This window comes from Palaemon carinicauda, chromosome 2, assembly GCF_036898095.1.
Source record: "Palaemon carinicauda isolate YSFRI2023 chromosome 2, ASM3689809v2, whole genome shotgun sequence".
Taxonomy (NCBI): domain Eukaryota; kingdom Metazoa; phylum Arthropoda; class Malacostraca; order Decapoda; family Palaemonidae; genus Palaemon; species Palaemon carinicauda.
In genome coordinates this window covers 192,658,558-192,672,993 of record NC_090726.1, presented here as the reverse complement: position 1 = coordinate 192,672,993, position 14,436 = coordinate 192,658,558, and the positions used below count along the sequence as shown (strand labels likewise).

At 40.8% G+C, this 14,436-nt stretch overlaps 1 protein-coding gene across 5 annotated transcripts in view; it reads left to right on the top strand.

Annotated features, from left to right (window-relative positions):
• Window positions 1-14,436, top strand: part of LOC137629002 (uncharacterized) — a 96,473-nt gene that overhangs the window by 56,835 nt on the left and 25,202 nt on the right. For 4 of the 5 annotated variants that reach the window (XM_068360266.1, XM_068360282.1, XM_068360258.1 and 1 more), the window contains 3 exons: window positions 3,496-3,558; window positions 5,000-5,076; window positions 12,167-12,322. In XM_068360266.1, the coding sequence (XP_068216367.1) occupies window positions 3,496-3,558; window positions 5,000-5,076; window positions 12,167-12,322 (296 nt within the window). The remainder of the gene's footprint in view (window positions 1-3,495; window positions 3,559-4,999; window positions 5,077-12,166; window positions 12,323-14,436) is intronic. The other variant, XM_068360274.1, reaches the window with a different exon arrangement.

Genomic DNA, 14,436 nt, shown 5'->3' with positions numbered 1-14,436 from the left:
ACAGGTGTGGGACCGGGAGTGGTAGCAAGTTACCCCCCCCCCTACCCCCGCTAACTAGCAGTGTGGGTAGTTAACCCTCACTAAATTTTAATAGCGCTTCATTCCAGCTCCTCCGAAAGTATAACCCCTAATAAATAGCTAAGGTTTGTATAGTTAGGAAAAATACAAATTATCTACGAATTTTTAATTTTCTCTGCACTAAAAATTTGGATATTTTTTTTATAACTATTTTTCTTCATGGTGACCAGTTGTGCTTGTGATGGAAATCTACACATAGGCATGTGGGGCTGGTCTTTGGTTGTGTCAGGTTTATTAATGGGTAGGATCTTAATCCTCATTCTTTGAGCCCTTTTTGCACGGGGTATGATTGTTTGCAGTTATCCCTGTGACGAGTACCTGTCGTGGCCACTTTCCCAATGGTCTGAGTACGGCAGGAAGAGGAAGATGGTAGCTAAGAGGTATTCTTCAGATTTTGTGTCCGCCCCCCGAACTGAAGTTTTTTTTGCTCTCGCTTCTTACCCTCGTGCAAGTTCCCCCAATTATAAACTAGCCACATTCTGTATAGAAACTTCCCTCCTAAGATAAGTCTTCTATTAAAGGACGAGGGTTTGGATTAGTGCTGGAACAAATTTCAGATTTTTCAAGTAATTTGTATTCTGCCTAACTATTCTGCCTAACAAGTGAAGTTTAGTGATTTACCTTACTGACATCTGTTTCAGCTCTCAATTAGGGATTTCATCAAGGTAGTTGATTTAACTGTAGGCACTACTTAATGCTTCTTGCAAAATCCTTACGGTCCCCAGCTGCAGTCGTTTTTATTCTTCCACCCCTATAGTATGTCTGCTCCAATCTGCTTTCTTCTATCTTGGTTTCCAACCTCTTTTTAACTTTGACTTAATCTTTCTTCCATCTTGGTTTCCAACCTCTTTAAACTTGACTTGACCTTGCTTCCATCTTGATGTTCAACCTCTTTTTAAACTTGACTTGATCTTTCTTCCATTTTGGTATCTATAGTCTTTTTAAACTTGACTTAATCTTTTTCCATCTTGGTGTCCAACCTCTTTTAAAACTTGACTTAGTCTTTCTCCCATCTTGGTGAGTTTCCGCTTTTTAAACTTGACTTAATCTTTCTTCCATCTTGGTGTCCAACCTCTTTTTAAACTTGACTTAATCTTTCTTCCATCTTGATGTCCAACCTCTTTTAAAACGACTTAATCGTTCTTCCATCTTGGAGTCTATCCTCTTTTTAAACTTGACTTAATCTTTCTTCCATCTTGGTGTCATACCTTTTTAAACTTTGACTTAAAAGTGCTGGTGCGGCCTTTTCCCTTGGATGCACTTGGACGGTGAATAGTCTCCCGATCTTCAGTGCCAGCCATATGGCCTAAATTTATACGTTGTTATCCATTAGTTGAGCAGTGGAAATACACTTCATTATAAAGAAAAGTGCAATAAGAAATTCAGATATAAAATTCAAAATGCATCTGCTATCTAGTATAGTAGATAACATTATGGCTTTTTAGAAATGCAAGCTGTTTTGTCAGTGTATAAACCACTGTTACAAAATCACAAATTAGTACAATATTGGTACGGTTAAGTGTGCATATATTTACGAAACATTGACCATTTTTATTAGTATTAAAGTGTTGTATGTCATCTTGGAAAAGGAAAGAACACATGGAGGAAATGGATGATATTCTGACCACCACCGCCAAGTTTCAGGAACCTGATGCAGAAGCCAGGGAAAGCTTAAAAGAGAGATTAAGCAGCTGGGAAAAGAGAACATACAACTTTCAGCAGGATGTATAAAATCTCAAGGTTAATTATAAACTGCAGTTTGGTTATTAGTAATTGTCTCTCAAGACCCATTAACCTGGCAGTCCACCCAGACCTATAATATTCTAGATTACCTCCTCAATTTATAGGCTGCCTAGAGGCCTTAATGTATCAAGAATGCTAAAGAAAGAAAGAGGAGTGACATTACCCTAGCTAGGAGGATATTGGCCTAGAGACTGACTATATACATGTGATCCGCACCCAAGCCCCCCTCGTCACCCAAATTAGGACAAGGGAGGGCCAGGTAATGGCTGCTGATGACTCAGCAGGTAGACCTATAGGCTCCCCTTAAACCCCCTTAATACCCATTCTTATCTCATAAAGATGGTGAGGTTGGAGACATTACAAGAAACTAGAGTTTGAGCAGGACTCAAGCATGATTGCTTTCAATTCTTTGTCTCTAGGGGAGTATCACAAGGTTCACTAGGTGCTGAAAAGTTACAGCAATATTATAATTCATGAGTAATGGGTAAAATTTTTAGGCATGACATTTGATATATACTTATACAGTACATGGTCAAGTCATATATACTAGTTGAAAGTGACTAAAAAATAATCGCGTTATCTATTTTAAGAACACCAGATGTCAGTTCTGGAATTGCTAATGTTCTTTTGACTATAAAAATAATAATATATTTCAAGGACACCAGGTGTCAGTTATGGAACTGCTAAAAATCTTTTTTCAGATCTGAAAAAGGGATTTTGACGAAGGAAAAATCTGTTTCTGGGCGAGGAACCTGTGTCACCCAGTGAAATGTTCCTTAAAGCACTATTTCAAAGGTATAAATGTTGCTAAATATACCAGAGAAAAAAGTTGCATGGAATGCTAGGAATATGTCCAGCTCGCTCACCCCTAAAGGGTATCGGTACTGAAACTGGGGCGAGTGATACCACTACCAGAGATCCCTTACCAATTAGACTTCTCCCTCCTCAAAATCCCCCGTTACTACGAGGTGTCGTTCACTACAGCTACTGCCCCCCCCACCACCACCACCACTACCTAACCTTCTCTCATCATTCCTTGTTAGCACCCGTGAACGTTCGGACGTGTTTTTCGTAGCTCTTGTTATTTTGTGCTTTGAAGATATGTCAGGCGTTTTGGAGATCCATGCTCCCAAATAGAGTACTGTATTATATTTGTCTGTTTGGGATTTCTAGGTAGCGTCACACGTTCATTCATAACCTTTATATTTTTGTCTTGCAATAAGTGTCTGGGAATATGTGCTAAAGATTATGTTAAATAAATGAAGTTATAATAAAAAAAAAAAAATTGAATTATTTTTTTTATTGGTCAAAAGAGTCAAAATCCCTTATGCCAATTGAAATTCTGTACTGTACTGTATAGTAAATAATGTAGTTTTGAAAAAGAAATTAAATTTTTAGATTGCATTGCGATAAATTCTATTTATAATATACAGTACAGGTGAAATTTGTCTTGTGGCATGATATGAAATTTAATATACAGTAGCAATGTGTACCTGTACACTAACATTAAAGCTTATTATTTTTAATAAAATTTTCTCCTTCATTATTCCATCATTAAAATCTTTTCTTTGTCCAACTCGTAGAAAATATGGAATGATTATCTTAGGAGTGGATATCTTTGTTAAATATTATGATAATCTTTGTAAAATATTAAAATACTCTTTGTTTTTCCAGATTTCAATCTTTTAGATCCTGATCTTGGACCATTCGAGTCTCATTATATGCTCTACAAGAACTGTAAGTTTAATTGTTCTATTAACAGCTCAGTTGACTATTATTTAAAAAATAACCAAAATCTAATGTTGATTTTTCAGTGACTGATTTTGTTTCAGTAAATGCAAACCAGTTGATATTACCAATTGCTTGTTACCTATCAAGATAGACTGAATGATGGATTGGTGATTGAAAACTAATGAAGGGCTTCTTAGTAATCAAGGGGAGACTCCGCCACTAGGTGAAGCCCTCTTCCCCTCCATCTTACTGCTAACTTCTTTCATGTCTATATTTCTCCAGCCTGGTTAATACTCTTTATTGTACCTTTCAAGTTTATTCTTAGAATACTTTTTGTTTCTCATATCCCCACCATCAATATTATAAGTATATTTTCACAACAGCTGGTACTTTTTTCTTTTTGCACTTATTAACCGGGTTTGCCGCCTCCTTCCCAGGGTCAGCTATTTCCACACACTTTTCAGTGCATGGTGGTTAGGTTGTAGCATAACTATCCCTTGGAGAGAGGAAAGTGTGGCAGTGGGAGAAATTTTTGTTGATATTTTAACCCTTTGAGTACATCCTTTCAACCAAAAGTTTGGCATTCAAGCACCAGGCCTTTTTCAGGATATTTTTGTTCAATTTATCTTAACTCAACCCTATTAAAAATGGGAGTTTACATCTACAGTAATTCTATCATATAGCTTAATAAATGTTTATTTATGATTGTATATATTTTTTTCAATCCTGAAAAATGGTAAAAGAAAGAGAGACTGGTAATAACGGGATGCGTTAGTGTTCTTAGATTGTTTGAACTTAGCAAATTTTTCCATGAAAAGGGATAATTGTGTAGAAAGTACAGAACTATGAACTTCCAGGAAATCTCGCAACGTAATCAGCAATTATTACTGAAAATGAGATTGTGTGTACTTTTCATTATCATTATTACTAGATAAGCTACAGCTCTTTTTGTAAAAAACAGGATCCTACAAGCCCAATGGTTCCAATAGGAAAAATAGCTCAGTAAGGAAATAAAGAAACTACTTATGAGAAGTAATAGTTGAAAATATAAATTGTCTTAGAATCGGTAACAACGTGAAAATAGATCTGTCATATATAATCAATGAAAAGATAATCGTGTCAACCTGTTCAACACACATTCACGACAGTTCTAAAGTTCCAACAATTCGATTGCCTAATTAGGAAGATCATTCCCTAATCTGGTCTCAGCTGGAATAAAACTTCTAGAATACTGTATAGTGTTGAGCCTCATGATGAAGGTAAGACTGGTTGCCTAGTAAAGTAAGAATTAACTGGATACCTAGTACTATGTACAGGATGATACAGGATGTGAAGATCTAAATGCAAAGGATGGTTAGAATTATGAAATTTTCTGCAACACATAAAGAGCTAACTGAATGGTGGTGTCAGAGATTGATTATGACTATATTTCATTTTCTCTTTCTAGTACTTCATAAACATGGATGGATGTGTGGTACTTATATTATTTCCTATGAGCCAGTAAGAAGTTTGGCAGAAATCAAAGTAAGTCATTATTTTGTCCTTTATTTTTTTGTTAGGGTATATACTGTATATGGTACAAGGAAACCTCTTTTGTTCTCTTTCTATAAAAAAATTTGAGGGACACAGTATGAAGAAATATTAAATGTCCATATTTACCTCTTGGGAAATTGTTAGTTAAATTTTAAAGTATCCTTTACATGTATAGCAAAAATATGAATTTGTTCCAACACTAATTCTTACCATTGACCAATGTATATGAGACCTCTAAGGAGACAGTTCACCGACCAGTTCCCCCCCGACAGGCCTGTACCCTATCAAACCCCCACCTCACATGCATGACCCTGACACCTCTTGTTTTCCCAGCATGCCCTAGACAGAGGGACGCCTCAGGCAACTACCTCTGGTCGTACGCGTGCGTGGTTGACTTTCTGCCTCTCCTACGAGGGCTAGTGTTTTACTTTGTGCTCGTAGCATGTGTTACTTGAATTGTTCTGTGTGTTTACTATGATCTAATATGGATCTGTGCATGTGCAACATCATTGCCCAGGTGTAAACATGAATGTTCACTAAGTGGACTCTGCTAGTGTTAATGGGATGTTGTGTGCAATTTCCTTTCACACATGGAGGTTAATCCTCATGATTTGTGTACTTCTTGCTGGGGTCGTGTGTATTCCCGAGAGACACTTGCTCACCCTCGAGGAAGGGTAGAGATGTTCAGTGGCTAAATGGCCACTAAGAAACGGAAAAAGTCGAAGAGGGACATGTCGCCCTCGTGGAAGGGTAGTTGGTCCCGTCCTTCGGCGTGTTCAACAGCACCCATTCTTCGGTGACTTTGTCTCCAGGGCTTCCTATGGTGGCAGAGGAGGTAACAGGACCGGGGTTGTTGAGGGCAGGATGGCCAACCATCATTCTACATGCTGACGGCGGGTGCCGCCTCTGTCCGGCTGCATGTAGACATTCACCTATCCGCTCATGGGATGACGGTCCCAGCTTCCGCTCAGCGGCTTCCAGAAGCCGGTCTCTTCTGGGTTCAAGGGACCTGCCCCACATTGAAGGGAGCGGGAAGAATAAGATTTACCGTTCTTTTTCCAAGATACAGTATATCATCCCTCCAATTATTCTGGAACAGCTGCTCCAGGGTTGTGCATCCCTCTCAGCGGGTGGTCCTATGGTCCGGCTAGTGGCTCCACGTGGCCCAAACCGCTCAACCGCCGGTACGTCGCCCTATCCAGCCAGAACCCTCTCAAGCTGTCGGGGAGCGGCCAACATTGCCGTCTATATGCTGCTTGGTGCGGCCTGCCGTCCTGCTTTCCACCACCTGCGACCAGTTCCTCTGCCCCTCCGCTGGTGGAGGATCAACCTTCCGCCGTCAGGGTGGCGGCCTTAGCCCCCTGGCAGCGACTCCTTGGTACTGATCCAACCTCATGGGCCCAAGAGGCCTATTAGGGCACCCCAAGGACCCCGTTCAGGTCCACGCTGAGGGATCCCTTACCACGTGGGAAACTGCAGACTCCGTTCCCCCAGCCCCTTGGGAGAAGTTTCTACCGCTGGATGTCGCCTCTTACCCGCTTCCGCTTCCTGCCGCCAAGTATTGAGCACATCGAGAGGGGGCAGAGGACTTTGAGAGGGGACGTCATTTCTCTAGGCCTGTCTTACGACTCCAGGTCTAGCCCCAACGGCCAAGCAAAGCCGAAAGGAGGAAGAGCGACACAGGGCCCTTCATCAGGGGAACTGTATCTCTGGGGAGATCATCTGCCACCATGGGAGGGACCACCTAGTGGAGCTCCCAATACTGCAGAGTGGGCTTTGGAGGAGGGGTGGAGGGACCACCCAGAGGATGAGGTGGTCGAGAAAGTTTCGTCCTTCTGAAGGGTCCTTAGCCTCATTAGAAAGCTCCAATAACCTCCCGGAGTCCGCTCCTGCTTGAGCGCAGCACCACTCCATTGGGCTGGAACGCTGGTTCAGAGCCCTAAGGGAGGCAAGGCCCTCCTTTTCCCTTCCTATCTCTCAGGACATAGGTAGGCCAAAGCCTTCGCGATGATGGAGAGGGTCGTGAGGTTAAAAGAAAAAGCGAGGCCTCTCATCAAGGGAGAACCGGAATCTCTGAAAGAGTGGCAGAGGCTAGTGGGGGTCCTGGTGTCCCTGGAGAAATTCTTCCCCAAAGGAAGACTGATGCTGCGACTGGCCCAGTGAAACCTGAAGGAAGTGCAGGCCCTAGGGCTAGACATCCGTCAGTGAGAAATTTTCTACCCCAGTCAACCGGGGAGGCTCTCCAGTGGTGGTTAGACCCCAGGAAGACTCTAGCAGGGGTCTCGCTACTCGATCCTCCTCGGGAGGTCCTCCTTTTCACGGAAGTGTCAAGGGAGGGATGGGGAGTTCATCTTCCTGATCAAACTGCTGCAGGACTGTGGTCCTGGAGGAAAAGGCCCTCCACATGAATGAGCTCAAACTTCTGGCAGTGCGGAGGGCCCTCCTCAAACCGGTAAACTAGTTAGTGGGGAGAAGAGCGGCCCTGATGGGTGACAATGTGACAGTCGGATTCACCACCTGTCGGTGGAGATCCTGTCAGGGCCTGAGGACAAAACCATCTTCCTGACGGCCAGATACATTCCGGGGAAGAGGAAGGCTGTCGCTGATGTGCTCAGCAGAAGGGGAAAGGTGTTGGCGGCTGAATGGTCCCTTCATCCGGAACTGGCAAAGACAGTGATAGGAAAGGGGGGCTCTCCCTGTCTGGACCTCTTCGCGAAGAGGCTGAACGCAAATGGGCCAGTATTTTGTTCTCCAGTGCCATACCCAGCAGAAGCTCTGGAGTACGCATTCCATGAAAGCCTCCCATACCTCTCCCTTCATGCATGGAGACTATTCAGCGTTTGCTAAGAAGGGTAGAGAAGGATAGCCGCTCAGATGACGGGTAACCTCAGACAATCCTTGAGAGCCATGTATCGGGCAAAGTGGATGGCCTTCGGAAAATGGTGTGCCAAGGAGGGCATAGAGCCCCTCAATGCCTCAATCCCACTCATCGCGGACTTCCTCGTCCATTTATGCCTCGATTAGGGCAAGTCAGTTCCGGCAGTGAAGGGATTCCAGGTGGCCCTGGGTCAGGTCTTCTTCCTCAAGGTGTTGAACCTAGGTTCCTCCAAGCAGCTCTCAATGCTGATGAAGGGGTTTTGCAGGCATGCCCCCCCAGGACCCTCAAGGCACCCACATGGGACATCATTAAGGTCCTTGGCACCCTGGAGAAGCTCCATTTGAGCCTCTGCGCAAATTATGGACAGGGAGCTTACTCTGAAGACGATGCCTCTTCTCGCCGTGGCCTCGTCCAAAAGGGTAGGTGAGCTCCATGGGCTCTTAGTGTATGTGTTCCACTCACATGGGTGGAAGGAGCGGGTTTTCAAGTTCACCCCCCTCCTTTGTGACAAAGACACGGAACCTGGCGGTAGCTGACCCGCGGTTCAACGAGTTTTCCATCCCCGCCATCCCCAGGACAAATGACCCGAAGGACCTGCTGTTGTGCCCGGTGAGGGCGGTGCTGAAATATCTCTCAAGGACCTCCGCTCTCAAGAGCCTGTTCGTGATTACGGGGAAAGTGAAGAGGGCGATCTCGAAGAACACGATCTCCTTCTGGCTCTGGGAGGCGATCCGTAGGGCGTACTTGGCGAAGGGCATACTTGGCGAGGGGTGAACCTTCCTCCAAATCCGCCAAGCCTTATGATTAATTTTTTCACAACATCAGGGGCATCGGCACTTCATTGGCCTTCGAAAGGAACATGTCTTTTGAATTGTTCAGAGTTTTGATTCAATGTATATTATGATTTAACTCTTAAAACCTTACCAAAGAATGCATATCAACTGTAAAAGTTTACATATATTATTTGATTGCATAATTTTTATCTATCAATCCATGCTAAGTCTTTAAAAAAAAAAAAAAGAAAAAAAATCAGAAAATCTATTTTCAAATTTAATCTTCAGGCACCCACGGGATACTTAGGGCTTCAATGAACTCGCACTATATGTCCCTTCCTGTACCATCTCTCGGAGCTCAACCCAATTCTCATATCCATCCTCCCTTCGCATTGTCATCGGCAATGTTTCTTTGTGTTTACCACTTCCTCCTCTCCTGCAATTTTTTTTTTTTTTTCATAAGAACTAATTTGTTTATTCATGAATAAGTGTTGAGAAATTTAACCTGGTCTGGAGGAATGTTTGAAATTTTATCCAATTGGCTCACCACTGCAGCTGGTAAAGCCATGGTTAAACTATGTAGAAAATGAATATTTTTTTAAGTTACTCTTGCCCTTCTTATCCATTTATTTATTTAGAATTTTATTAGATAAGTTGACTTGTTTATTTTAGCTTCAAGTACTGTACTGTCATCATTATCATCATCATCTCCTCCTTCCACGCCTATTGACACAAAGAGCCTCAGTTAGATTTTGTCAGTCGTCTCTATCTTGAGCTTTTGAATCAATACCTCTCCATTCGTCATTGTCTACTTCACGCTTCATAGTCCTCAGCCATGTAGGTCTGGGTCTTCCACCTGTTCTAGTGCCTTGAGAAGCCCAGTTGAAAGTCTGGTGAACTAATCTCTCTTGGTGAGTGCAAAGAGCACAAGGATATTTATGAATATGAAGTTGCAAAGTTTCTGAGTATTTAGATCTGAAATTTTTATTGTTGTATGGCTTGGGTGTTAATATTTGAAATGATCTAACTGGTTACAATTTAATCTGAATAAAATATCTATTGTCTCTAAGAAGTTTGATTATATTTTTTGTCATGTTTGATATGGAGAAAAGTGAGTAAATTTGTGGAATTCTAATAAACAAATTAGATTAAGTTTTGGTTTTATTATATAATTCAGTACAGCTTCCTTGGGCTTATATCATTATTACAGACAAATAAATGGCTGTAGGAAGAAATTTGGAGAAATCAGATGTGGCTATATATTTTTTTGGGGCTCGGCTATGTCGTCCTGATGGAAGGTTCCTTTAGGTAGCTTTCAATAGACTTCTGTCTCTCCTTTTTCATCCACCTACATGAACAAGGCCTTGCTTCCACCATAATAACTGCGTGTAAGTCGGCTTTGACTAGACCTCTTCTGTACGCCTTTCAGGTGGACTTTTCAGGTGAAATCTTCAATAAGATACCAAAAGCATGCGTTAGACTCAAACCGGCAACCCCTCCAAAGCCCATAACATGGTTGTTGGACAAAGTCTTGCACTATGCTTCGAATATGAACAATGAGGATTGCACCCTAAAGGATCTAACACAGAAAGAGATATTTCTGTTTGCTATAGCCTCAGTGGCTAGAGTTAGTGAAATAGTAGCCTTATCCAGAAATGAAGGCCATATTCAGTTCTTGGAAACAGGAGAACTGAATCTCTTCCCTGATCCTACCTTTCTCGCCAAAAACGAGCAGCCCACCAAAAGGTGGGGTCCTTGGAGAACCTGCCCTCTGAAGGAAAATGTCTCTCTATGCCCAGTAGAGTGTCTCAAGGTCTATCTTCGAAGAACTTCAGACTTCAAGGAGGGACAACTCTTCCAAGGTGAAACCTCAGGATCAAACTTATCCCTAAGACAACTGAGGGCGAAACTCACCTACTTTATTTGCAGAGCGGATCCTGACAGCACACTCGCAGGTCACGATCCAAGGAAAGTTGCTTCTTCGTTGATTTTCTTTCAACACATGGACTTTAAGAGGCTCCGCTCATATACAGGGTGGAAATCATCCAGAGTCTTCTATAAACATTATGAGACGCAAGTGCACGAGATAAAACGCTTTGTGGTGGCGGCAGGTAGTGTCATAAAACCTGTCGTCTAGTGCTGCGATGAAGAGTGAACTGTTTTGGGACTCAACAGTGTATCGGGTGAATAGGTGTTAACACCTTCTAGTGTTAATACCTTTTAGTGAAAATCACTACGGTGATTAAAAGACTGTTCTATACAGGTGCAGAATCTAACCAATAACACTAGTGCCGTGTGAACATTTGAAGACAGTGTTGAAGCATATCCAACATCTGAGTGAAACTAGACAAGTTTAGCTTCACATTCATTGAGTGGCATTTTTAAAAAAGGAATTAATATATGTATATTCTTCCTTTAAAGGACAGAAATATATATAACCATGATGTTTATATGTACAAGGTTAGATTCCTTTTTATGATACATTATTAATTTATTTTGCTTATGAAAATAAAGAGAAAAAATGTATCTGCCTCCTCTTTTATCCTCAGTACATCAATAAAAGAATCTAGAGTTTTTCTATTTTCTTAAATAGACACCTTGATGGTACCGATTTCCAAAGTACGAATAGGTAATCTCTAGAAAGTTTCCCTTTCATTCTTATGGGAATACAAACTTTGAATCCTTATAGTCGAAGTCGACATTTTCCCTACAGGGGGCAGGAAGCCCTAAGCTAGTTCCAAGCTTGGTGGATATGACAAATAACAGTAATGTCATACATATAAGGGTCTAGGAGACCATATAAGGAACTCATTCAAAGTAAAGGCACTTATACAAACCCACAGATATAGTACTTTCAAGTTAAATCTCTGGTAAGCTTCCATCAGGACGACATGGCCGAGCCCAAAAAATGGATTTTGAGCAAAGCGAAAAATCTATTTTTGGGTGAGATAGCCATGTCGTCCTGATGGACCCACCTTTTCTTAAATGACCCCACCCGAAACTACTATATCTGCGGCTATTCCTGCTTAAATGCAACTAGGAATGATGGGCCGGAGTAGTACGTAGAGGAGGTCCACCGGTTACCTTGATAACGGCTCCCCTTTCGTTCGCCACTCTTCCCCCTCAAAGAGTTAAATCTATTCGGGGTGAAGATTGCTATGAGTCGTATAAAAAAATACGTCCCCTGATATTATGCGATATCCTTAAAGATATATTAAGGATACTCACGCCAGGAGTTAGAATTCTAGAGACCTATGGTTAATTCTCTGGGAGTATCACTGTAGCAAATATCCCTTAGAAAGCTACCTAAAGGAACCTTCCATCAGGACGACATGGCTATCTCACCCAAAAATAGATTTTTCGCTTTGCTCAAAATCCGTTATATCAACCTAGTTTTAGTCAAGCACCAAATGTTTTCATTTTTTTTCAGTATCGGAATGGAGCTGTGGTGTGTATTGAATGGATAAGTAAAGCTATTGAGGACCCACTAGTGGAATGTGTTGTTTTCCAGATCTCGGATGATCGCTCTCAGTATTATTGTCGCGCTTCCCGTAGAGTTCATATGTGTCAACTATCAGTCAACAAGGTCTGTAATAATATTTTTTTGTATTATAAACTCTAAGATTATATCAATAGGAACTTTTCATAATATATTGACTACCAAGCTTCACATTTGATATAGTAAATAATTTTAATTTTTACTACCACTGATCTGGTGAGTGGAATGCAACTGTTGTTCTCTAGACATACTAAGGATCACTGCTTTGTGCCAACTACAATTAAGTTTGTTTCATCTCTCTATACAGTACTGTAATTCCTTTCTCTTTACAAGCATGATATTCATTTTGTAGTGTATTCAGATTAAATTTTCTCAATGCTTTATTGAATACTTAAGTCAGTCCACCCTCAGTTCTTTGTTGTTTAGATTCTTACTGTTATTTTGTAGTTGAAATTTAGAATTAGTTCATACTCTGTTGACTTCCAGTTTGTGGTGGATTGAGTTAGTTATGTGTATAGCTCATGGTATTTTGGTACCAATTAAGAGATGCCTCATTGCACTCTACATGTGAAGGAATGATGGGTAGGAAAAGGCATTAACAGAATGGAGAGCTGTAAATAGATTGTTACTTGCAAAGTTTAAATCAAGCAATGCAATATGAGTACAGTATTTTAGTTTGCTTATATGCTAGCAAATTATTCCCCTGAAGAAGATGAGATGAATACTAAGAACAACTGCAGAGTGTAATAGATGAGATCCCAGAGAGAGATATGAAAATTGTGATTGGTAACTTCATTGCTAAAGTTGGAAGGAATAATCAAAATATAGAGAATGTGATGGGTGTTGAGGGTCTTGGCAAAGATGCAAATGAAAACGGGGCACAATTTATAGGTTTTGTTCAACAAACAATCTTGTTATTGGAGGTACTCTTTTCCAGCACAAGGACATCCACAAATATACATGGACTTCACCATGTGGCAATTAAAAATTCAAATAGATCACATAGGCATTAATAAAGATAGGGGGAATCTGAGAAGTGCAAGAAACTATAGAGGTGCAGATATTGGTAGTGATAAACAACTCCTCATTGCCTCACTGAAATTAAAACGGAAAGCACCCAACAGAATTGTAGATAGAATACTTAGGTTTGATACAACTGAGCTTCTAGAAGATGAGCACAGAAAAACCTTTTCAATTGAATGTAAGAATCAGTTTGCTGTCTTAGAGACTTCAAGAAATGAAGAGCAGACAATTAATGAAGAATGGTGTGATATGAAGAACATCTATCAAGTCTGTTGGTTGTGAAGTTTTGGGACATTCAGTTACAAGGAGAAAACCATGGATATCAAATTATACTTGGGATACTATAAAAAGAAGACGAAGACGGGATACTATAAAAAGAAGACGAAGACGGGATACTATAAAAAGAAGACGAAGACGGGATACTATAAAAAGAAGACAAAGACAGAAACTGATTGTTGAATGTTTTTGAGGAAGTAATGAAAATTTCAAGGTAGAGCATGTTGAGTATTCCAGTATTGATTGTGAAGTCAAAAGAAAAGCCAGGAATGACTGGAGAGACTATTTAGACAGGAAAGCAGATGAGGCTGACAAGGTTATGAATTCAGTGAATGGCTATGGTGTAAGAATTGCTCATAGAATTAATAATGAAGTCTCTACTGAGGCAAGACAAAGAAGTATATACCCATTAAAAAGAGATGGATCTGTTATAACAACAAAAGATGAAGAAAGGCAATGTTGGATGGAATGAAATAATTTGATTCATATACCTAAAGCTGGGAAATACCTTGATGTGCCCATGAATAAATTTTGTGTTTGAATTTGAAGCTATTATTAGAAAACTAGAGAGATGGAAAGCCCCTGGATATGATGGAATAACTGCTGAGATAATATTGGCTGAAAATTAAGTAACTCCCAGAGTACTTATGAGATTGTTTTGTAGAATGTGGTATGGAGAGGCAACAACTTATGAATGGGAGCTAGGAGTGTTGGTGAAAATGGCAAAAAAATATCTGACTGATTGCAATAATTACAGACATCACACATAAGTTAGTTGTCATGAAAATATATAGTATGCTCATTCTAAAGAGACAAGAGAGAAAGATCGATGAAAAGCTGAGAGATGAACTAGCAGGATTTGGAAAAGGTAAAATTTTTACTGACCAAATTTTCATTTTAAG